This window comes from Drosophila teissieri, chromosome X (assembly GCF_016746235.2).
Source record: "Drosophila teissieri strain GT53w chromosome X, Prin_Dtei_1.1, whole genome shotgun sequence".
NCBI lineage: Eukaryota > Metazoa > Arthropoda > Insecta > Diptera > Drosophilidae > Drosophila > Drosophila teissieri.
Window position 1 is genome coordinate 18,419,666 of NC_053034.1, and position 25,702 is coordinate 18,445,367.

Below are 25,702 nucleotides of genomic sequence, written 5' to 3' on the forward strand. Positions count from 1 at the left end.
ATAATTATAACGGGGGAAAATGCAAATAGTTGTTTGTTTTGTTGTAGTAGCTGTTTTTGTTTTTGTTGTTGTTGTTTAGTGGTTACTAATGTTTGCTTTTCAATATCTATTACTATTCGTTCCGTTTTCTCTATGAATCCATTGGGAAAAGGAGAAATGTATATTTCTATTGCTTCTGTTTGGATTTAGACATATTTTCCGATAGCTTGATCCTTTCATTTGCTGATTGTCCATATAGATGTGGTCCTGACCGTTTCTTGTTTTTCTTGTTATCGGTAATACACTTTATATTCATATTGATGAGTGTTGTGTCTGGCTGAATTTTTCATTGATTTTTTGTTTCTTGATTCTTCTATACAAAAGCTCCGAGACAAAACGGCGGTCAAACAAAGTATATTCATTAAACTTGTGGATCTCTTCAATTCACTTAGGAGGCAGGAAGTTCTTATGGGTGGAAAAGGGTCGTCGCTGGGGGGATAGTAGCATAGGCTTTGCCAGCGACCGGAATTATATTTGTTGCTTCTTCATCATCATCATCATCATCATCATCATTATTATTATCTTCTGTTGTTGTAGTTATATCTTTTTCTTTTTCTTTCTGGAGACACTGCTCCCTCTCTATCTCTCTCGCTCTATCGATCTCTGATCCGGCCCGTCCGAAAGGCAATAGCTTTACATGTTCTCGAACTGATCGACGCGACGCTTTGTGTTGCCCTTGCGGATCTCGCGGAGCGTCTTGTACTTGTCACGTCCCTGGCGAACGTTCTCGCGATGGATCTTGTCGTTTGCCGTCTCTTTCGTCTCGTCGCGTGACTGCGCCAGATCTTGTTTCAGAGCCTAGAATGTACATTAAATAATATTGTTACTTCCGACGCTTCAGGAACTTTGCAAATCGATTTCGAACCCACCTTGAGCTGATCGTGCAAGCGCTCGTTGCGCTCGGCCAGCGTGCGTCTGTCCTCGATGGGGTCCTTGATATGCTCGTCGGTGTCCAGGTCACGCGACACATCGCCACCGGCGTCGCCGTTCGTCAGCTCCTCCTCGTTCTCGTTCTCATCCTCGGCCACGTGGTGGTGCTGCGGCGTTGTCGATGCGGCCAGCAGAGCGGCAGCGGCTTCAGCCTACAAAAATGATAAAATTCAGTATAAAGTTGGACACAAAAGCGAATCAAGACTATATTAGTTGGTTTTCGGTGCCAACGAATATCAAAAAGTATACCGCAATGACCTGCTTGCGTCGGGCGTCTTCCACCTCGTCCTGCAGACGCTTTGTCTCCTCGTCCTTGGCGTTGACCTCGTCCTGGATGCGCTGCACCTCCATCTGCTTGGCCATGATCTCCTCCTCGAGCTTGAGCTTCTCAACGGCCTCCATGTTCTTGGCCTCCTCGAGGCGCTGCAGCATCGCCTGCAGCTCCTTCTGGCGCAGCTCCAGCTCATCCTTGGCGGCCTGCAGCTGCTTCAGCTGCTCCTCCAGCCGGCGGATCATGTCCTGGGCCTCAAGCAGGTCGCGCTGCGAACGCTCCATGTCCTCCTGCATCTGCTTCAGCCGATCCTCGTACTCCTGCTGCTTCTTTTCAGCGCGTTCGCGTGCGGCCAGCGCCAGCTGCAGCTTCTCACTAAAAAAAAATGGAAGAACACCGAAAATAAGAATGCGAATGCTTGCAGATTACAGCCCTGCATGAATCAACATCCCGCCACTCGGATCATTGAAATTAATCGTTCTGTAATGATATGTTTGAATCATTATGTTTCGGGTCATTGACACGTTGAATCAAGAGATGGCGTTGTTTCATGCTGGGCTCTAATACACATAACATAACTAGAAATGTGTACTAACCGTTCCTGCTGTTTGGCATTCTTCTCCTCGCGCGCCTGCGCCTTCATCTGCTGCACATCGATGGTGTCCGGCTTGCGGCGACGCATGTACAGCTCGTGGTTGCCCATGCAGAGGGCCAAGATGCGCTTGTTGATGCGGACACGTGGCGCAAAGAACATAAAGTCCGGAGCCTTCTTGTCGATCGGCTTGATGATGAACTTCTTCTCCGAGAAGGAGATGTTGCGGATCTCGGACCACGGGAAGCCAATCTTCGGCGTCAGCCTGTCGTCCTGCTCGTAAATGTTCAGACCCAGTGCGTCCACGCCCAGCCAAAGATCCGTGCCCTTCTTGTTGCGGATCTCAAAGTAGTTGACGCCGTACATCTCCAGGTCCTGGGCGATCTTCAGATACTCCATCATGGCGTCCTCGCGCAGCATGCTGCGGTGCTCCTGCCACCAGGTCATGATCGACTGCTCCCACTCGTCCTTGGACATCTTGTGCTGGTCGATGACGCGCTGCGGCAGCAGGCGATCGTTGGCCAGGAAGCCGGCTGTGTGGGTGGTCTTGTTGTGGTCACCGTGACGCGCCTGGACGGCGTACGAGGCGAGCAGCACGGATGTCTCTGGCGGACAGTAGATCTCGTCGGTCAGTATGGCATTCTTCACCTGCAGGTAGAACAGACGCAGGGTAATGTCCTGGATCAGCTCCTCGGCCACATCCTCGGGGTAGAATTTGGCACGGAATCTAAACTGCAAGGGGTTCTCCTTCTTCACGTCCTGGTTCATCACCTGTGGAAAGCGAAGACATGTCTCTATTAGATGCGAATAATCAATAAGAGTTTATAAACTGGAAAATAAACAATTCGATTTCCTGATTCAATAAATAAATAATAAACATAATTTCATAGAAAGTGCATTCGTCTGAGTGTTACCCATGTCGAAAACGGCATTGATCCAGTCTGTTTGTTGTGGTGCAGCATTAAATTATATACAGAGATGGCATTTATTAGTGATGTTGGTCTCTAACTCGCTAGTTTAACTTAGGCTAAGCATTCAGAGGCGAGGCAAGTACATATTACAATTGGCATTTTACGGGGTAATTGGGTCGTTGTGGATTCATGATCTAGCTGGGACTTTTTGGAGGTGTGGCTTGGTTTGCTTGGCACATATATGTATGTTCTCGATCTCTGCCCACCATATCATCGGCGTCGTCATCCTCTTCGCTCGTCTCTGAATGAGTTACTCCATTGCTGTCGGCTGTCTTTTTGTCCACATACTTCTTCACACGCTTCAAATATTTTATGGTCTTTATGGCCGGCGATTCGGGCTATATTATATACCATACATTATATTTATAAATATTGTGTACATGCATCTTAATACATCACTTAAATATACATTTAAACGTTACTGTTTAAGCGTTAATTTTAATAGGGGCAAAATGCACAGTTAGTTGACTCATCGCTCACCTTTTTGTACAGCTTGATCCATGTGGAGTCGCCCTTGGAGTCGGTGTACTGGAGTCCGAAGAACCAAACCTCTCGCAGGCCGATCGTCTTCACCACCTGGTCAAACAATTGTTTGCCCGTCGTCGTCGACTGGATGGCGAACTCCAGTTCCGCGTCCATTGTCGTGACGCGCACGTTTAGCTGAAATTAGTAGAGGTGAAACAATGCTTATTATCTTTCCGGGGAATTTCAATTAAATCCTTTAAATGCCTTTTAATGCTACTTAAATGTAAAGAATGCTGATTGAAGCGCATTCGAATTAAACGTAAGTCTGCTTGAATTTTAGGCAATTTTTAGGCAACTCAGGGAGTGAGTTAAAAGTGCCATCCATGACATGGAAAGCTAACTAGATCGTGGCATGGAATACATTCAGCTGGGCAAACAAACACAATTTTTGCATGCTCGCCAGCCAAAGACAAGAAAAAAAAGGGGGAAAAATTTACACCTTTCGATGAACGTGGCGTGCAGAGGAGGGGAGCCCCCGCGATTTGTTTAGGGGTCGATGGATTAACGGGATTTGAGCGGACCGACATGTGAGGAGGCCACGTGCCAAGAGCTCCCATTTCGCTTTGGAGGATTGGATTCGATTGCCACGGCTTGCATAAGTCGGGCTTTCGACCAACACAGACAAAATGGGTGAAAAAGGCTTGAAAAATGGGTGAAAAATGGGGGGAAAATGGAGAGCAAAATGGAAAGAGGGAAAATGAAAGCGGGCCGCAGTGAAAAATCACGCTTGGAAAACAGCAGAGCAAAAATCAATCAGGCATGACAATAGCAACAAGCTGGAAATGACCAGCTAGATAGTGGAAACAAATAGGGGAAAATACAGGGTGTGCGTGGTATTCCCAGCCAGTGGTAATCGGTAGTTATACAAGAGAGTGGGATTAGGCGCGCTATCTATCCCACTGCGCGTGTCACTTGACCGACCAACTTCCAATGGGGAAAGCAGCAGCCGCTGTTATGAAGAGGTGGGAAATCGAGGGAAATTCCACCCACATCGCCACCCAACGGACACAACGGACACAACGGACAAAACGGACACAGCACATGTCAACTGTACTAACTGCAGCGTGCCATTGCGCAATCGCCCAATTTGGGTCAAAGTAAATGCGATCATAGATCAGAGTTGGGGTTAATATGCTCCCCAGACAACAGCCTATGCATATATGTAAGTATTATTCAGATCGCTTTTCATGGCAAGCAAATGTATGACTATAAACCATGTTCATATAGTGAGTTAAACGATGGAAAGGAATTAAAAAACAAACATTCAGGAATATATTGAATACAATGAAGTTGCCAAAGTGTTTATATATATTTAACAATTTCATTTCCTAATAATTATTGGTTAAGATTGATTGGACCAGTTCCAATTTAAATTCCATCGAAATCCGCTTGTTTTGTTACCATTTTCAGGGCATGGGAAAACAAAAATGTAGACCCAAGTTACAAATTTTGAGTTCCCCTGACGCAAATTTCATCATTTTGTTTGGCTTGGTTTTAGTTTTCAGCCTGGGCTCATTGTTTTGTTTTCGCTTTCTGCTGCTGCTGAATGCAAATCAAACGTGACACAATGTTAGGAAATTGAAAACGTTTTTCATTTCAATCCAATTAACGTTTTTAGGTTAATGCAACCACCGTGGTTTCTGTTTTCCCCCCGCCACCGAGAATGAAACGAAAAAAAAATGAAAACACACAGCTATTCACCAAACACAAACGGAAGTTGGAGCATAACCAGTTTTTCAAAAAAATACATTTTTGATTTGAAACCACAAAAGTGCAGCACAGGAAACAAGCGCAGGGAAAAGCGTGGAAATTCGTGTGGAAATGCAGTAGTAGTTGTCAGTACCGTTTTCCGCTTGACGCTGACTCCGCCGTAACGCGGCAAACGGACGCGGCTGTCGGAGACGACGACCATTTTGGGCACCGAAAACGGGTTGCGCAGTAGCTTTTGAATTATTACGCCTTTTGAATGCAAATCGCCGGCTGGGAAATATATATTCTTCAGGAGCACACTCCGCGGGAAAACCAACCGAGCAGCGCGGACACAACACACAACGGCAATAGCGGAAAAGCGGAAAAGCGCAAAGGCGACGATTCGATTCTGTTGTCCAGCGGCAACTGAGGAAAATGGAAAAGTCACGGCACGTTTTTAAGTCGCCTCGCCAAATGAGGAAGGCGAGCGCAAAAGGAAAATAAATATAAATGGTAGAAAAACACTGGGAAAGCGGCGTCGGCAGAACGCAAAAGAAATGCTAAGGGAACACAACAAAAGTGAACTTAATTTCTGCCCAAGAAAATGGGAAATGGAAAATGGAAAACGGAAAATGGGGGAAGCGAGCCGAATGGCTGGATTCACACATTTCTGTCCGAGTCATTCGTTGTCAAGTTAATATAAATTGCATGTTAATTATGCATCTAAAATTGGACAGCAACAGCGACCATAAAAAAGAACTGCCCAGACTACTGACCATAGAGGTCAAATGGGTCTCCAGAACGAGAGGAGTATGCGAATGCAATGGGGGTCAAGCAAGTGGTCCAATGAACACCAGACGACGCAGAGAATTTAGTTCCTCGTGGAAAAACAAATGGTAAAGCATATTTATCAAGTAGCAAGAATTATCAAGTAAAGTAAACAAAGTCGCTTTGCTAACTAAATTGTTGTTTAATTGTGTTTGCTAATTAATTGTGTTTAAAACATACAGTTTAAGGCACAACTAGTACTCGAACATCTAGTTGAATTATAAGTTAGTCAGTGTTTTTTCTGAGGCACTATTCATTTGGCCAGCGCTGTGGCCGTAGAAACCCAGCCCCAAGGTAGGCAAACAAATCAGCGTCAATCATACGACGCGTTGGCTGTCAATTCTGTTTTATTGGTGCCGCTTCGGGCCTCAAATAGCAATTAACCCCTCCTCCTCCCCCTCGGATATCAAGCTATCCAAACACACCAATAAACATCTAGGTATGGATGGGGAAAAACTATAGCGAAAAAGGGAAAGTTATGGAGAAACCATTCAAGCACGATGTGCATCGACTGCACTGGACAGAGAAATTTCCCTAAAAGGGAAACGGCTTCTTAAAGTTGGATTGCAAACAAAAACATAACAAAGTCGGGGGCATAAGTCACCAAAAATCACCATCGAATCATGCAAATTGTATTATAAAATCACTTGAACACGTGATTGTGTTGATGAACCTATTGCAATACATCCATCAACTATCAAGTCACCGCAAAAATGTCATTAGACCATTGCGGTTGATAAGAACTTTTCCGACTGCCAAAAAGAAATCAAAACATGCCAAAAAGAAATTGGCAAATGTCGGGGGGAAAATGGTCTACTTTCATATCTATGACGTCGACTTCTAATCCACTTTTCCCGTCCGTTTATCTGATGAAATTTTTTGCCAAATGTCCAAGAATAAAATAAAATTACCGACGTCAACAGTTGGGCCAACATGACGTCTTCGCATTTCGCCTGGCCATCCCTCCCAGGAAAAGTTCCATTAGAAGATGGAATCCCTCTCCGCAATTGACGACAATTGTGGTTCAAGTGCTCTTGATAAGGACACAATTTCCGATAGCTGATAGCTGACAACCTTTTCGTTGTGATTTAATAGCTAATCTTTAATAATTTACTAACGTCGCTGTGTTTGTCATATGCTAGTGCGAAATCATTGCTTTATCTGATTCGATTTTGGTTTCTTCCCGGGAACCCAGTGATATATGATTACCATTATAATGGAATATTTCGAACTTATTATAATGCTGCCTAGTCACCACTACTTACTATATATTTGTTTAGTTATTGGCTAACTTACCGCTTTTGGAGACATTTTGTAGCTTCGTGTCTTGTCGTATTTATCGAAACAAAATGTTTTCTTCCCAGGATTTTTTCGGCTTCAATCTTTGTGGTTTCTGTGCTGCAATCTGCAAAATAAAATAAATGAAACAAAATTATTAAGCATGATTAATACACAGAAGTCACTGAAAAGCGAAGTGTTCTATGCACATTGCACTTATTTAGCACCAATTAAAAACTATATATTTTGTTATCTTAAACCTGAGACACGCGTTGTTTTAGTTGCAAATCGAAAGATCACGATGTGAATGCAAAATTTCCTGCACAATTGGCACTCTTTGTATAATTTGCGAACGAATATAATAATAGCAACCAACTAACATATATCGCAGCTCGACCATGTGGTTATATCTGGTATAGATTTATAAGTATTTATGATTTCACCTGGCAGTTTGACAACAAACTGCAACCGACACTGAGCACCATAAACATTGAGATTCAGATACAGATACAGAGACAGATAGAGATACACATGGGTGTCCATATTTATACGTCGCTGGTTACTTAATTGATATAATGTATCTCAGCTGGATAACTTCCTAATAGCCAAACGGAAATGGTCGTGTTTATAGATGGGCAAAGTCTGATTCACCAGAGTAAATACACAACCAGCAATATACTATTGTTTACTAGCTAATAAATTATACATTATATGATTCATTTTGGATAACACACTTTTATTTTAATGCTGTAACTGCTCACAAGTTGAGGCTTTAGCCACAGACAGAAAGTAACTAAGAATTACATATGCTACGTAAACGATGTTTGCCTGTGGAAATAGCCATGTTTACATTTGATAATTAACTTTTTTCCACTGTGGAGAACTAAACACTTAGGGTTTAAGTCGAAAAGTTTGCTCCTCACAAATCTGTCAGCCATAATTTGGCTTTAAAGCAAAGTGTTTGCTCCCCTATTTGGTGTGCACTTGATATTTACATTAACATTAACGCATGGCGAAAAGTGCTATTTTGAGAGCATGGAAGGCTGCTGGCCGCCCCAAGTATGAATATCCAATTAAATTTGACACAATTGACATTTGAACTGCTCCCCCCAAGGGGAAGGTGAAGGGGTCACGGGACAGTGGGCAGGGGACAGGGGGCAGGGGGCAGCGAGTTCGGCGGTTCACGTGACAAACCATGACGTCAATGGAACAGAAATAGTTTTGCTGCGGCTTTGCTTTTTCCGCGTATCTCTTCTGTTCTCTGACGTTCGATATTTCTAAGGAAATGCAAATAAATAATCATTAGCTGCAAACGATATTTGTTCTTTTAGATACTCTATACTCTAGACTGGCTTCTTTAGTTTCGCTATACATTAAAGTACTAATGTAATGTATAGAGAGCAGCTGATCGATAAATATCGATACATACGCTCAATTTAAACTAGACTTTAATAACATTTTTTGAAAACAGTAGTATCATTTAGCTTCTGAATGCGATTGCCACGATGGCCATTAGCAATCTCCTAGGGTATCGTAAGCTGGATCCCTTGGGATGTCGGTGGCGATGGCGACTCCGCGCTACTCTCTGGTTTTTGGTTAAAAATATTATTCGAGTTGAATGTGGTTCGGTTTGCACAAATTATGACATCATGCCACATTTATTATCGCCACTGCGTGAACTTGAAGAGGGCTCCTCGAAAAGTGGAATGAGCTCATGCTTCTGTGCTTGGTGCTGGGTGCTTGTGAATGGGTCGCTTGGTTTCTTTTTTATTCGAGTTTTTGGCTCTGTTGGCTCTGCTAATCAACGCCCTCGATTTCCTTTCCTTTCGCCTGATACTCGTATCTGAATCGAGCGCCATCGTGTCGCCAAATGAATCAGAATCGGTAATTAAGTGCATCCTGCCTCTTTTTCTCTGCCTTTTTTGCTTGCATAGTTCTGCTTTTTCAGCTTTTTCTGCTTTTTATGCCTTTTCTGCTTTTATGAATGAATAGAGAGAGAGAGAGACCGTGGGGATCGCACAGCGTCACTTCCTCTGATTGCGATTTTATTTTATTTAATTTAGATTTTTTCCCAACGCTCTTGCTCTGCCAAAGGTACATAATACAAACTACACACTACTTTGATCGCTTGCCGCTGTGGCGGAAATGATTTGGCAAATTTATCTGTAATTTATTCAGAAAAACGTTTAAAACTTTAATTCAAATGCCGGTGTAACAGCCACACACACTGACGGCAAAACTCTCAAACGCCTCAATTACTTTTTTTCATTAGCTGGTTCATTAGCGTGTTTTACCACGTTTTTGCGAAGTGTCAACGGGTTAAAATATATTTATTCAATTTAGTTGCGTTCTTGATATTACAGAACTTATTCTTTCGTCATATAATTCATTCATAATAATTCATAATTGACTATTCCCACACTCATTTACTCAGTTTAAAAACAAACCTTTGCGTTTGCATAACTTAGGTTTCCCTTTTCGGCGACAGGCTAGAGATTCCCCCCTTGCAGAGCATTGTTTTGTTTATGTTTAATATCCATTAACTACATTAATGAGTCCAAAAAAAAAGGAAAAAAAAAACCGAAATGTTGAAAAATCGAGCCAAAGTAGAGACGGCAAAAATCACGTTTATTGTTTGACCACCGGAACCACACGAAAAAAAAAAATTAAAACACAAGCAAACACACACTTAATGAGAGGGAAAAACTGTTATTGCGTATGCGCAACGCATTTTAAAATCCATCAAATGAAATGGAGTCAAAAGAGGGGAGAAGGCGCACTCCTCCCGCAACTGGTCGCTTTTACTTTTCTTCACGTTTCTCTGAAAACCCTCATAATGGTAATAATAATGGGCTTTAAATAAAATTATGTCTGGCCGGAGCACTTTTAATTTCAACAATTATTTGTCTTTTTTTCAGCGTTTTTCTCCCTTCCCCTCCTCTTCTCTTCTCTGTTCATGGCGAGTGGATTTCCCCTCCCCAATAATTAAATGCGCAACCGAAGGCAATCAAGCGATTAGCCCAAGCAAACTGACCAAGTAAACTATATAGGATATATACACACATATATATGTATATGCGTATACATGCAGCACTAGTTTATGAATGGAATTGGAAATGGGCGGCAAAACAAAGCGGGTAAACACAAAACGCGAGGCAGCAGACAAATCTTAATTACATTAGAATTAAGGTTCCTTTTCCAGTTCTACCCATTAATTTGAGCCCTCGCAGCTGTTCATTAAATGCTAAAACAACTCCAGCAAACAAATAGAGCAGGCAACAAAGCAATTCATCAACTTGGCGGCAGTTTTTCTTTAAAAAGAATTAAAAGCACAACTTTGTAGGGTCTGAAATAACAGATACCTCGCAAATTAGGCCCAAGTTTGGGTTATATTTACTCTCTGACCGCAATATTTCATTAGGCATTTGCCAAGATTAAAGTATACTCGTTTCGTAATTTGTTTAGTGCTCTTATCAAAGTTGGTTAACCGATATATACCATAAAATCCCGCATAAAATTCCTGATACGTAATCACAGTTTATGGGACTTGTGCTCTAAACCTAGTAAAGGGGAATACTGCACCAAAAGTGAAACTCATCAACTTGACGTCAATTTTGCTTCCAGAAGCAAAAAAAAATTTAAAAAAAAAGAGGTGAAAAATTAAAACAAAAATTAGACAGAAGACATAATAACAAATGTGACGATTTAATGAAGCAAATTAGGCTTAAATGTTCTAGATAGCAAAGAGCAAACAAAATCGCGCACGTAAAGAAAATATATGACGGGGAGGCAAAAAGAACAACAATAATAAAAGCCCACATGGAAGTCCCCAAAGGGGGGAACTACAGGGTATGCGGGGCGGAAAATGAGACACCTCACGAAGGGGGAAATGAAAACATCAGCGATGCCACAATTAACACAGCACGCAAATACATTAGCCATTCGCTCGCACACACGTTTCCCTCCCCGATTTGCCCCACTGTCGTCCCTGCCTACGAGGCCCACTGTCCATGGCTTTCTGTCATGTCTGCTTTTTAGTTCCCTCTTTTTATTGTGAAACTGCCAAGTCACAAGAACAATTAGTTCTTTTGTGTGGCGGATTTATTTGCTTTGGTACTTTATTGGGGATTATTAATGATCGAATGACTACCGTGTTTTCAAAAGCATTTACCAACACTGGATGGGTGAGTGGCTTTAGGAAGCTGGCAACGAATAAATCTTTCTATCTATGAAAGACCAACGTGTCAGTTTTAAAGTTGACTACTCCCCGAGATCAAGGTAATGATACAGCTGAATGACTATCATCCACTGGATGATGAGCTGCTTCCACTCCATGAGGCCAAGCTCCGTTATGCAACCACCCAATCCCCACCCACTATTGATAGATAGATTGCCGTTAATTGTTTTTGTCAATTGTCAACGTACCGCATGCAAAACACACGCAAACAGATACATGGTCGGCCATTTGTTGGATTGTTGCTTTGTTGGTTTGTTGGTTTATCTAGCTGACAAATTTGGTTCCCCGATTTTGGGGGACGGCAAGCGAATGAGACAAGTCAATCAATGGAAAGTTTTTGTGCGAAGTAATATGCCAATGCTAATTCATATCGAATTGTGCTGGTGGTGTGGTGTGTGCATGGGGTTACCCTGAAAATTTCATTGTTATTCGAATCGATAATCTTAATTGGGTCAAATTACATAAGGGACATGCAGCTTATCAGCACTGGCCAACGAACGATACCCATTATAATGGAGCCGGACATTGAGCACGTTCGCATTCGAATATGTCATTGTTTAACACCTTTGTTGGAAATAACATTTAACTGCCACTGTGCTTTCGTGGCGTTTGCTAGATAAGCTGTATTTGCACCACCACCTAAATAATAATTGTATTTACTTTAGTAAGAAATATTTGTTGGTAAGTAGTAAGTGAGCTATTTATAGTCAGTATCAAACAAAGTAATTCCCGTCACACGTACAGTGAACGAAATGCATTCCTAAATCTGTGATTTTATTTATCTGCTTTAGTGCATAATGTACAAAGTACGTGAGTTGTGTTGGATCAAAGAAATTGTTTAATGACTTTCGGCTTCTGCCAGGCCAAGGCAATCGAATTATAAAGTGCACACGATTTGTGCTCTTTGTCGTGTGTGTTTTACAACACGTAGAATAAACTGGTAAAAATGGTCATAAAATCAAGTTAATGTTGTCAAAGCCACTTCCGCTTGAGGTAACAACAGCGACTCATAGCGACCCAACAACGTTTACAATGAAATCATGTGCATATCTTATCTAACTTCACAAGCACACGCACACAGTAACGCACTCATACGCAGGGCAATTGGCCTAAAAATATTTTATTTGCCTCACCGAACAGAAAAAGCGGCTAGACGAGAGCGGTGCGGAAAAATTTGGGGGAGGGGGGAAAAACAATTAGGAATTGGCAAATAGAGACCCAAAACGGAACCAACTCCTGATAAAAGTGGGGGGATATCATGTCATTAGCCCACACAAAACAAAAGAACAAAAAAATAGCAACAAAATAAACACTACGAAAAATGGGTAAATAAAAATTGAATGGAGCCTCAGACGTACACAATTGGGTCGCATGTTGACAAGACATCATCAGCAATAATCAACCTCATCGACTCGAAATTGATAAATAACAGGTTGTTTGCCACATGCCACAATAAAAAGGATTTCCAAACACCGATTACTTTTTACGGGCTTTTGCAGAGTCTGCCACCAAAATATTTGCAATAGAACTAAATTAGTTGCTTGAAAAGATGATAGGAATATGGAAAACATAAATATAAAACGTTTACCAACACTGTGTCACGCACTCATTCCCCATAACCTTTAGTGTTTTCGTTGAACACAATACTGAAGTATTGACACAAAACAAAATTGGTTTTAAAAATAAGCAAATTACCCAACAAGTGGTAAATGCGTCAATTAGCCGCGACAAATTTTGAAGTACCATAATTATCGGGTAACAAAACCAGTAACACTGAGCCCTCGCCATTCCACAAGTTACAAATGGAATGTTATTCATCGCTAAATTCCTAAACTACCAGTCACAATATAAACAAATAACTAACCAGTTACCAAGCAACAACCGCCAGTCAGAGATTCTTCAAAAGGGGGTACTCAGGTACGCAGGTACTCGGGCACTCAGGTACTTGAGCATGTACCCGAAAATCAGGTACAGTCAGCGCATGAGTATGTTAACACGTTACTCATCCGCCCCGTTGCCTGTTTAGTTTAGTTTTATTGGGCCAAAGCTGCGCCCACTTGTTGCTCTGTGCCATTTACGACTATTTGCCATGGCTAATGCCTTCGTTTGCAGTTCGGCAATTATTATTTGAAAGACAATTGTCAAATGGATGGATAAATGAGGGTTTCATTTCGTGTTGTTTTCATTTTCATTTTCGGTTTCTTTTTTTTTTGCCACATTTGAAGATAGTAGTGTGTGGAGTGTGTGTTATGAAACGCTGACAATTTGCATGCACTGTGCGACGAGGCATGGTGGTTTATGATGCAACCAAAGCAGCTGATAGGAAGAGAGGGGGGCGACAGGTGGATGGCTCCATCTGCCATTAGTTATTTTTATGTCCGTCGTCCGCATATTATTTGCAACTTATTTATGACTGACAACGAGGCTGTCGCTGACGTTGTCGCTCGGCTTGACTTGGCTTGTTAGCTAATTTCATTTCATTTCATTTGAGTTCAGTTTATTCCAGTTGATTTCGGCGGCCCCGCAGCTCGAGCCTCAAACACTCGTGCAAATATTGCAAACAATAGCTGTGGCGATAGCGATGATATGGAGGTACAGATAGATGGAGACAGCCACTAAAGGCTGAGGAGTAAATAATATGCGTGACATTGGGTTTTGAGGTTATGCATACGTTAATGTGCAGCCCCAACTTCAATTGTTGTCTTGACTTTATTAGTTTGCCGACAATGAGATAAAAAATAAAGTACAATATAAGCGGGAAAATTAAATACAAAACTGATAAATTCATAGAAATTTCTAATCTCTGAGTCAAGCAATTAATTTAGCCTGGTTTAGTGAGTCAGTTGCACAAATGTTCTGATAGCCGACTTTCCGAAAAGTTGATTGCCATTTATTTTGGTTTACAATGACTCACATTCCAATCCACACTATGCAAATTAGGTGACTAACAAGTCAATTGCTATTTAACTAGTATTCATTATTTTAATGGTTTAAATTTTGCCAAAAATAAATGTTAAACCTAGAATTGCCGTACTAAATGTATACCCTTTGGCAAAGTACCTATGCTATTCTAGCAGTTTATATAAATCTCAGAATTTCGATGGTGATAAATTGATGACAAGGCTACCAGAAATACATCAAAGTGCCCAATACATAGTCACCAAATCCCCATTGACCAATATTTTTCCAGAGTGATTTATATGCAGTCCGCAAAGCACGAAGGAGAAAAAACCCAGAAAAAACACACAGGCCATTAACAAATAAGCGTTAATGAAAATGTGCACACAGGCAAACAGTCGCACTCAGCATCACACACACAGCTGCCATTAAAACAACATTAAAAAGTAAAACAAACAGCCATGGCAACTAAATTTTTCTACTTTTTGTTTTCCAAGTCGCCGCTGGAGATGATTACATTTCGATAAAAAAAACCGAGGGAAGTGCGACAGAGACGGCAGATAGCTCAATGACAAGGTAAACACACAGACACACACACATACACACACGGCTCAGGTGACAATGCAGGTGTGTGCAGCAGTGTTGTAAAGAGCTTAGGTGCGGAAGTGTTGATTAATTGCTGCACATCCGTTGTTAGATAATCATCCGATAATAGAAAACAATACGTTTAGCTGCACATTTCAAAATGCACACATAGCAGCCACTAAATTTTCGAACCCATTTAAAAAATGTATATTCTAAAAGTGCCTATATTCTATATTTCTAACATTAAAACTATAAAGTTCTCCAAATTTACCACATTACCAACAATCGAAATATAATTTTCATTTACCATCACTTTTTTGATCACTTATTTGAGCACCAGTGTTGCACAAAGAGGTCAAAATATTTAATATCTCACCTTCACTTCTTTATTCCCAATTACTTGCAGTGCCAAAAATATGTGTGCATAATTGCCACATGAGACGGAATTATATTTGCATTTCAATTTTACCCACAACACTTTGTTTCACCTTTACTTTTTCCCCAAATAGGCTGCGTTTCTTGGTAAAATCTTGACACCACCCGACACCTGAGTCATAGAAGTTTCAATTGGCGTTAAATTTAATTCGACGCAGTCCCACAACCGCATTTTTGCCTTGGCAGATTGAAATCGAGTGTGGAAGAAGCAAAAACAAATCAGAGAGCAAAGCAAACAATCAATTGCACAATTAGTCACTTCTTCAATTAATAATTCACTATTTTTAACTGTGCGCCAGTCAATGATAAAGCCGCCAATGACGACGATTATGAGGTTCACTGTATTGCCGTTGACGATGATGGTGAGCTCAGGTTTAAGCAATTTAAAAAAAGGCAGCACATAAAGCCAATAATAGCTTTAACTCTAGCACAGCACGGATAAAAAAACTCTTTCAATCAAGTTTCAAATGTAACTCATATGTATTACCATGCTACACAAAGCTACAAAGAATAACTTGCGAATTGGTAATTGAAAGTTTAATAATATCATGAGATGTAACGATACTTGAATGTAAAAATGGTATACCAACACATAACAAGTCCTAACCACAATTGTTCGCAGTGCATGCCATGAGAAATTTATCGCATTTAACAGCAACAAATTTTACACCTTGAACTTTGACGCAACACGAAAGCTTCGCTGTCTCAGTCGACGTCGTCGTTTAACTTGAAGCTCGAGTGCAATATGTCTGGCGATCTTTCAGGTATACCCCCCATATGGCCCGCCCCCTGCCCCTGCCACGCCTCCTCACCTTCGTCGTACGTGGAAACGTGCCCATACATACCCAGCAACCAGACAAAACCCTCGCACACAGGGGCACATGTAATTGAAGTATTCGAAGAGCAGCAAAAAAAGACGTAATAATAAAAACACAAACGGGGGGGCAAAAAAAAAACGAAAGACTACGAGGTATGAAAAGCAGAAGAAGAAGCAGCAGATGCTGCCTAAGCTTGTCTTTCAGTTTTTGGATGTGTGTGCATTTTGTGAACAGCGAAAAGAACAACTGGAAAACACGGCAGTAAGGTGTTAAGAAGTAGCGACTACCCTGCACGGCAACTTCTATATCTTCGGAATTCAATTGTATCTTTAAGATACGCAATACAAACACTTATATTTTGGGAAATGAGGCTTTAAAATATGTAAGGTTACTTCCTATCGGTTTTTTCCAGATATTAAGATTCACAACATATGGATATTATCCCAATCAATATAGCTTTGTGCTTTAAACACCCCATTAATACCCTAAATCAACCTGTTCTTTATTTTTCAGCCCAACTTTTTGACATTTTCAGCATGAATTTCGCGCTAATGAGAACTACAAACAGGAATGTTTTTGTTTTTACATTTTTCGGGCTTATAATGCAAATGAGCTGAAGTTATTGAAAACCAATGAAGCGTCATCAAATTGTTTTTAGAACTCTCTCTTCTCCACAGTTAGCTGACCTTCACCGCCGAGCACAGAGAATTCTCCCATTCAGTTGTTGGCTATTTCACTTGGGTGCGGCCAGTGGAAAAAAAAAAACCAAAAATTAACAACATTTGGAGGCTGAGCGAGAGGGACAGAGACAACAAAAGAAAGCTGCGGAATTTTAGCAATGCGGCCAACTATAGATGGCCAATGATCTCGCCCTCCGCCTCCTCCTACTTCTCCTCCTCCTTCCACCCACCAAGTGAAAAAGCCAGCTAGACGGCAAACAAACCGCTTTTCCTCCAGCTCAAATATACCATTATCACTCAACAGGTGGCCTTTGGATTTCAGGTGGATTTACTAAACGAGTTTCGACTTTGCAGCCAACTATTCGCAGCGTAATTAGGCACTAAAAATACATGCTTTGCTAAGAAATGCAGCAATTTGTAGTTGGAGTTTGGAACAATTTTAATAGATACTACGGTACGGGTTAAAAAAGAGTCCACTCATTTGCCTCTAATAAATAACCCATTTAAAATGACCTTAAATACGACATTATTAGGGAATTCACGACGAATGTATTTCGACTTTTGAGCACGCGGTCAGCGTCGAGTGTAGATAAAAGTAAGCTTATGCACCTGATAAAACATTTCATTTATATACACACACTTGCACTCAAGCACACACACTCACACTCATACACACTCATTGCACAGAGTGGCAAAAGCAAACTCCGAAAATATAAAAAATGGCTTAATAAAATGCTGAAAATGTACGTTAATGTGCACTACTCTATCATTTGAGAAATTAAAAAGCGAATTTAAATGCATTGAGACACGCGCGCAAGTTGCCAGCGATCATCGCATGTCAGGGGCGTCCGTCCCCCTTCTTCGCTCTCCCCCTCCCCCTCCCCCGAAAAAATTCAACCCATGATGGGATTATGATGATGTTACTCAGAGTAATAGTAGTGATGTTTATAAACTGTAAGCTGCGCCACTGAGCCGTGACTACTAGAATACTGGAATATACTGAAATATTAGGATATCAGGTTTGAAAGATCGCCAGCAAAAAGTTTGCTTCCTAGCTGAATGATTTGAAAACGATTTCGAAAACATCATAATCGATTCGAGTAATGGCCAATTATGTTGGCATCCCCCCATCGATTTCTCGGTAAAACCTTACGCAAGAGGAAGTTGTTCCACGATCGACTTCCATATTACCACTAATTTGGCATCGATTGCATTTCACGACCGTCCATATCCATATCCATATATGTATAGAGGCGGTTGGATCTCTTTCCTGTCGACTTTTCCGACTTTTCGACTTTCCGCCATCGCAAATAGCGGTTAGTTTCGGGTTTGGTCTTGGTTTTGGTCATTTACACTGTCCACCAGTCTTTCAACTTGCTTATGAGCGCGGTGCCAAAAGGGGAGGCGGTTGGGGAGATGGGGATGGGGTGTTAACCCGCTGCCGTGTGTGTGGCACTACAGTGATGTCTATCTCTTGGAGCACTGTACTTACTAGAGCTTAAGCAATGAACGCCATAAATATGATAAACATTTTCATTTCTATAACAAAAAGGATGTAACCGGCTTTTAAAATAAACCCTAAAAAAGTCACAACTTATAGTAACAACTCATGTATTCTTGGCGGCACGTATGCTCTTAACTTTGGCATCGCCGTTGGCGAGTTATCACTGTACTTGCTGACGCTTTAGCTGCTGGTCAGAGATTTTGCTGCTTCTCTGCGCTTTTGTTGCTGCCTTTTAGAAAGTATGTCAATTTAGAAAAGCCGTTGACTGTCCACCTCTGGTCACTAACACGGGCACACAGCGACACTCACACAGGTGCACCACACAAGCACACAAAGCACACAGCTTCACACACACACACAAAAGAAACACGCACACACACCTGTGCAGGTGCGCTTAACTTTAGTTTTTGGACTTAAAAAAAAAAGTTGTCTTTGAATGTTGAAAATACCAACCGCAGTTTGTTTTCGCTTCTTCTTGCTTCACGATTCTTCTTCTTCCTCGCGTTGGATCAACACTAAAGAACACACGAAAAAAAACGTCAAAAATTGCGGGAGCGACAAGGAGAGAGAGTGTGTGTATCACAACGACAACAACAACAGCATTAGCAACAGCGGCACAACGCACACAACGGTAATTAGTGACTGCTCAGAGAGAGAAAGTAACGTCTGTTTGAAACGAGCGCGCCGTCGCGACTGTCTGTTTTTTCGCAGCCGCGCTCGGCTGCCGCGTCGCTGCCGACGGCGGCGTCGCTGCTCTCGCTTGGCGCAAAGAGAGCCGTTGCGGAGCAAGTTGAGCAAAATTTTATAATGGCCCAGCAACAACAATAAAGGGAGAGCTTTGTTCAACTGATGGATACCCTGTAACAGAAGAAATGAGCTTCTTCACACTGGGAGAAATTTACATATTCGATGCATATTCATTTGTTAATATATAGGTAACTGTATTAACAATTTAAATCTATTGGTACTCTACGGTCGTAGTAATTTAATAAAAAAAATGACGGTATTTCTACTATAGATTACTTTCCTATCCGCTGTTTGTACACAATAGTCATTTAACTAGATAAAAACATCATTCAAAATAAATAAATAACATAAACTCATATATGTATGCGGACTTAAGGATGGCAAATTCAAGGTATACAATACATATTGCCAATAAGGCAACTCTGAGAATATTATCAACTCCCGCAATCAATTCAGGTCAGTTGGGCTACAGGTTATTGAAAGAACGCCATAATGGTTGCATTGTTTTGCTGATCCACCGTCCATTGTTGCAATTTGCGACTCTGACCGCCTGCGTAACGTTGCTTTCATGATATAGTAAGTCGATCCCACGCAATAGAAATGGAAATAGAACTATAAACAGTGCTAAGAAGTTTGCTAACATCGGGTGAGAGCCAGCGGATCGTATTCCCGAGTACCAAGTGTAACCGATATCAGACGTCAAGACCTTGGGTCCAACATTCCGGCACTCGCAAGCCTACATGCCAACATATGTACTTACAAACCTACAGAACAGTGCGATATGAGCATATCGCCAATAACGTACTTCAGGGCTTAGCCAAGTACAGTGAATCTTCGGCGGATTCGGAAACTAAAAGAACCTCTTTGGAAGTATATATACCGAATAATCGATAATGCTAGCGATGGGTTCTCTAAAACTCATTATCGAAGTTTTTAAAAAATTTTATAAAAAAATTACAATTTTTAAGTTTTATTTATGAATTATAGTGATCTGTGGCCAACACATGATTACTCAGACCAAATAGTATGTGACAGCAGTCTTCATTAAAAAGCTATCCATTCTATCATCTTCATTTTTGGGATATCAGCATGCTCTCAGAACCAAAATTAGACATTACGTAGTTCCTGAAACGCGAAGCATGCTTGACAAAAAAAAAGAGTTTATCAACTTGAGAATTGATAAAAACTTAGCAACAAATACGGCAAAATTGTGCAAACATAAATTTGTGTTATCACTCAAGTTGGCGCGTAAGCAAAATAAAAAAGGAACAATTTAAGGAACATTCTCAATGACTTAAAAGAAATGCTCAGCGAAATTAAATGCTATTAATAATCAAACAAATAATCTTATCCATTATGTCGTTTTACTGAACGAAATACGTACGCTTCACAAAATCATTAAAAGCGAATACTAAAGTTAATGTATTAAGGGGTTGAATTACTGCTTAAATTTATATGTCTAATCCCATCCGTAAAGTAAAGTAACAAGCTGCTCAGAATGTTAATGAATCACTGTTAAAATCTTTAACTGATCAACAATGAGAAATGGCTATGAACTTTCCAGAATTTTTTCTCAGCCTTTTCTCAGTTTTAACAAAAGCGACAACTCCTTGATGGTCATTTTTATTTATATTTTTATTTTTCGAGGCCTCTTTCACTTTCAAAAGCACTTAAACAACACACAAAAAAGCAGCAGAGACGAGAAGAAGAAAAGTAAAAGCCCACGCAGTGTTGTGCGAGTGAAAAAGAGAAAGATAAGATATGAAAATGCTTAAATGGAGTGCGGAGAGGGAGGCGGAGAAAGGGGCGGGGTCTGGAGGTCGCCGGCAGTTAAGTACAACTATCCAGAACGCCGAAGTGAAGCTTTCAACTAACAGATACTCTTCTTTATGGTACTCAACGTTGCTAACGTTGAACTTTTAATCTAAAACGTTCAGAACACTCTCATTGATCCTGAGTTGTTGGAGAGTGGCATAAATTTTAAAATAAACACATTGCATCTGAAGACCGCAGCAGTTGCCATCCCAAAAATGAGTGGCCTAGCTTTTGTAGATCCCGAGATTTCCCAACAAGTTCTTAAGCTCCAACTTTGAATGACCCAGTGAATATCCGGTCCTCACATATTTATCTTTATCTACAGACTTATCTCGCTGCATTCTCTTCTGACTCATTGCATTGATTAATTTTTCTCGCGCCGCTGCTTTTGGATAATTGGGTGAAGGGCGTGTTAGAATTACTCACTTGGAAAACTTTGATTTATTAAAAGGCATGATGGTTGCTAGAATAAAAGTCTACTCTCTTCTTTCTCTCTCTCTCTCTCTCTCTCTCTTTTGGTCACTCCATCTCTCCCGCCTACTCCTTTCTCTCTTCTTTCTTAGCGGCGGTTGCTGCGATTCTGCACGTAGCAAGAGTCCGAAATAAATGAGTAAATGACTTAGGCGAAAAGAAAGAAGGAGTCAAAACGAAATGCAATCGGAGAGAAATAAAAGCGAGCGAGAGAATGCAAAGATGATCGGTAAACAAACAACAAAAATTTGAATTTTATGTGCGGTCAAAAAAAAAAAACGAGTCACGCGACTTTACAACCAGTATTGCCAATTCACGTTGGTCAAAATGCTTCGACCACTAAAAAGATGATTAGGAAATATTTCTTAATAAAAAGTAAGGTTCGAAAAGGTTGTTAATCGGTTGTAAAAAATGCACATATGCAATTTTTATAGACAACTATAAGCAAGTTTAAAATAAGCCAAAAGAAGGGTTAAAAAGAGGGTCGCCATTCAAGATCGCGGAGCGTAACAAGTGTCAATTTGATCAGGTGGCAACACTGGAGAATTTGAAAGCAACGTTTTCCCCATTACGTAATGATCTTTCATCCTCTCTCTTTCGTGCACTCTTTCTCCATCTCTTTTGCTCCCTACGCGCTTAACTAGTCAAGCATAGCAAACACACGAACAACAACTCGTTTTGGTTAATTAACATAAAAAACGGTACAAAAACAACAAAACACCGCACACTTGTTGCACCCAAAAAAAAACACTGGAGAGGAATATACATATGTAAATAAATGAACGAAAAATGAAAAGCCGACGCCTGAGCAAACAGAAGAGAGCATTTCCAGAGAGTGGAAGAATCGGTGAAAGAGACGGGCAGAAAGTGGTAGAAAGAGAGGGGAGATCCTTTCCTTTTATCGCAAAATTTCAAGTTCGCAGACAGCTAAAAAAAAAAACACTGCAAGCGAATTGCAAAAATAAGCGAATGCCTTAAGACACAGTAAGCACCCGAGAAGTGTAACAATATAACAAAACTTGTCATTTTCAATATTATTCAACAATGTCATATTGGAATCTAATTTTACTCAAATCATAAGCTCTTTTCATGGGTTTCAAATATACAATAATACTTTATTTTTAATTTATGTTGTACCATCTTCAGAAGTCCTGTGATTTCCCCAAGTTGTCTACAGTACTCAACGATCGCTGTGCCGCAGTGGCAATTCGGTCTGCGCCCTTCTGTTTTTCCGAATAAATACAAGTAGTAGGTACAAACAGACGCAACCATGACGTCAGGCGCTTTCGGTGTCTCGCGCGCATTTCGCCTTTTGTGTTCGTTGCAAATTTTGTGTATTCAATGTCAAAATCCATGGCCCGAAACACGGCCAAAAGCCATTCCCAGTCCCCAAAAACAAAAACAAATAAATAAACATAAAAAAAGCTACAGCCAGACAATTGTGGGTGCCATTTAGGGATGGAAAAGTTAGTCAACTATGTCACGTGGATCTCGGAATGCGAATTCGTGAAATGCATTAATCGGACTTGAAACGGTTCGGTTCTGTGCCGTATCGGTTATGAATCGGTTCCACACCGATTGAGCACTTGAGTGAGTTACTATTAATCAACTTTTAACTCGAACATTCTGAGCAACCCAGTTGGGGTAATCATTCGAAGTAAATCGTTAGGCAATGAAACCAGTCTGCGCCTGTCATGCTCCCAACTGCATGATTCACTGGGTGATTCATTTGTTGATCTCCGAGATCCTCACGCTACCATCTTTAGATTCAAAGTTTGGGTGCTTTTTACCTGCCTGGGCGAATCGAGAAAGGAGGTTGGCAAAGGAGGAGAAGTTACTAACCAAAATGGCAACACAGGCGGACTGAAACCGGTTTTACTTTCGTGTTCAACGATTTTTACTCTTATTTCACTTTGTGAGCGCATCAAAAAATATGCAAACGTAGTAGAAAAAAACACACACATTTCCAGTCAAATACAAATGTGCTAATTGAATTGAGCTCATGGAGAAAGAGTTGACCATTTTCCAAACTATAAATCAAATAATGAATGGCCAAGTGCCAGAAAGAGAGGAGTGTAAACAAAAAATAAGGCGAACAGCATCCGTTGCCAATGGCTGTGTGTGGGTGCGAGCGGGACAGTCGTTAGCCTAGTTACGCCAGTGGGATTAATGGGTATCAGGGGTATATTGCCTACCCATTGGTTAATCAGTTATGCTAATAAAGTTTAATAAATACCATATGCTATGTCTGATAAAACAACATTTTTTATTGCTATTGGATTATTGCTGTGTGAGAAAGTGCCCACTCTCCAGGGTATTCGATAGTCGCACTAGCTGAGGCATGCAAATTTCTATGCCTGTTGCTGGGACTCGATCGATTTCCAGCAACTTGTTTCGGCGCATTGAACAGCGTTCATTTGAGAAATGAAGAAGCTGACAACTTTGTCGCTTTCTCAGTGCCACACAAAACCGTTACAAATTGCCCGAGGAATGTGAGAAAAAGAGCGAGACGCCGATAAAGATGGGCAGGGAAAGATATATGATCAATATACGGCCAGTTATTAAGTTATTTCATTTTCATTTCTACATATTTTCATGAATGATTTGAAAAAGCCTATTATTTCTCCGTAGCTTTTCAATGTACTATACTCAATGTGCAACTGATCTTGAATCTGCCATCTGGTTCGTGTGTTGAGACCCTGACAATGCGCATACATGACAAATCACAAAAGAAAGCAGACATTGGAATCGAAGAGGCATTAAAACAGCCTGAAAGTGTCCCGGTTCAATAATAATAAATAATCAAACACGATATAAGGGGGAAGTAGCGACAGAGCGGGAAATTCTAACAGCTCTTCGAACCCGTATTAAAAACGGGCCATCAAACTGCTTCGATAGCGATGAGCTTTGGATCCCCAGTTAGTCATGATATCAGAGTAGTGATGGCTCCATAAAAGATGACTGCACAGAATTTACTGGGAAATCTGTGAAACTCAAATGATGATAGCGAAAATCAAGCGAAAAAATATAAATATAATATAACATATTAAAATATGTATTTCTGCTATCATTATAGCCTATTACAAATTACAAAAAAATCTAGAATACTGCTTATCTTTGTCTGCAAAATATACTAGCTATTTTCTAGCTACTTTGGTGGCCAACTCCGATCGCCAGTTAATCTGGTTGGAAGGAAAAGCGCCTTACGCAGTTCCAACTGGAAGCGCGATATTCTAACTGGAAAATGCGACTTCATGCTAATGGGATAAGTGTGCGAAAGGGATGGAGCGAAGGGGAGGAGACAAGGGCGAGACAAAGGTGAAAAACTTTGGGAAAAACGGTGGTTGGAGTGGCGGCTGCAATTTTCACACGCTTTAAACACACACACTCACACCCAATCACACACGCATTTTGACTTTCAGCAGCTGCCCAAAAAATTTAAAATTCACTCCCAAAATTCTAGCGCTTTCTCGCTCTGACGCCGAATGACTATTTAACCGACTTTCAGAGGCTTTGTGTGCGTGCGAGAGGGAGGCAAGATAATTGAATTTACTATTTATTTGTAACTATGTTGTGTTGCCATTTAATTTGAAAAGTGGCTATTTATTTTAGCTGTTTTTTAATGCCGGTTAATGACTCACACTCCAATCAGTCTTTCCCTCTCTTTCGCACACACACTGCCACATACCGGTATTTCAGCGTTTGCTTTACACTCTTTCTTCTTTCTTCGCTTGTTTCACAATTCTTTCTTATTATTTAGAGTAAAAATGACGGAAAAAAAGACAGTTAAAGTATGCAAAACTCACACACACATGCACATGCAGAGCACTTTTTGTTTTTGCTTGCCGGCAATGGGAAACCTTGTGTTTTTATTATTTTTCAGGATTTTTCATAGGTTTTCCTTTTAGTTTTATTTTTGCACGCACACGTAAAAAAATTGAGTTCTCGACGTTAAGCAAATCGCAACACGAATAAAAAAAAAGCGGACAATAAAAACCGTTTTTTTTTTCCAACGCTCAACTTTTGCCGGTGTGTGAAAGTATGCGTGTGTGTGTGTGAAAGAGAGCCGCGTGCCTGTGTGTGTGTGCGCTTGTTGCGCTTTTATCTAGTGCCTTGGAATTTCGTAGTTTTATTTTGATTTCCACTTACATTTCGTTTCTTTTCCAATTGCCGCGTGTTTTTCGGGGGCTTTCTTTGTTTTCCTGTTGCTTCGCAAACGAAAGGAAAAATCAAATAAACGCAAAAAAAAGAGCCAAAACGAAAAACAAAAGGAGATGGAACCTAAATCGATACTATCGCGTGGATGGGTGCCGCAGCGTAAATCGTCGATCTGGTAGCGTCATGTAAATCTCCAAGACTGGCGTTGCCACTGTACGCACCATTTTAAAA

General features: G+C 40.8%; 1 protein-coding gene across 5 annotated transcripts; it reads right to left on the minus strand.

The window, feature by feature from the left end:
- On the minus strand, positions 1–25,616 carry LOC122623384 (moesin/ezrin/radixin homolog 1). 5 transcript variants are annotated; one of them, XM_043802519.1, is made up of 8 exons: positions 18,906–18,920; positions 18,734–18,795; positions 7,142–7,250; positions 3,284–3,463; positions 1,837–2,603; positions 1,219–1,615; positions 909–1,121; positions 1–837 (listed from the first exon to the last, which is right to left on the minus strand). In XM_043802519.1, exons 3-8 carry the CDS (start codon positions 7,154–7,156, stop codon positions 673–675), a joined length of 1,737 nt encoding a protein of 578 aa, XP_043658454.1. In that variant the 5' UTR covers positions 7,157–7,250; positions 18,734–18,795; positions 18,906–18,920; the 3' UTR covers positions 1–672. The 5 variants fall into 5 exon arrangements, with proteins under 5 accessions (XP_043658454.1, XP_043658453.1, XP_043658455.1 ...); XM_043802518.1 differs by lacking the exons at positions 18,734–18,795; positions 18,906–18,920 and adding an exon at positions 25,463–25,616; XM_043802520.1 differs by lacking the exons at positions 18,734–18,795; positions 18,906–18,920 and adding an exon at positions 25,120–25,266.
- Between the last annotated feature and the right edge of the window lie 86 nt (positions 25,617–25,702).

Coding starts and splice junctions, on each gene's coding strand:
- LOC122623384 (XM_043802518.1), bottom strand. Junction 2,604..3,283: donor GGATCAAGCTGTACAAAAAG/GTGAGCGATGAG, acceptor CGCTTTCCACAG/GTGATGAACCAGGACGTGAA. Junction 838..908: donor GCTTGCACGATCAGCTCAAG/GTGGGTTCGAAA, acceptor TGTACATTCTAG/GCTCTGAAACAAGATCTGGC.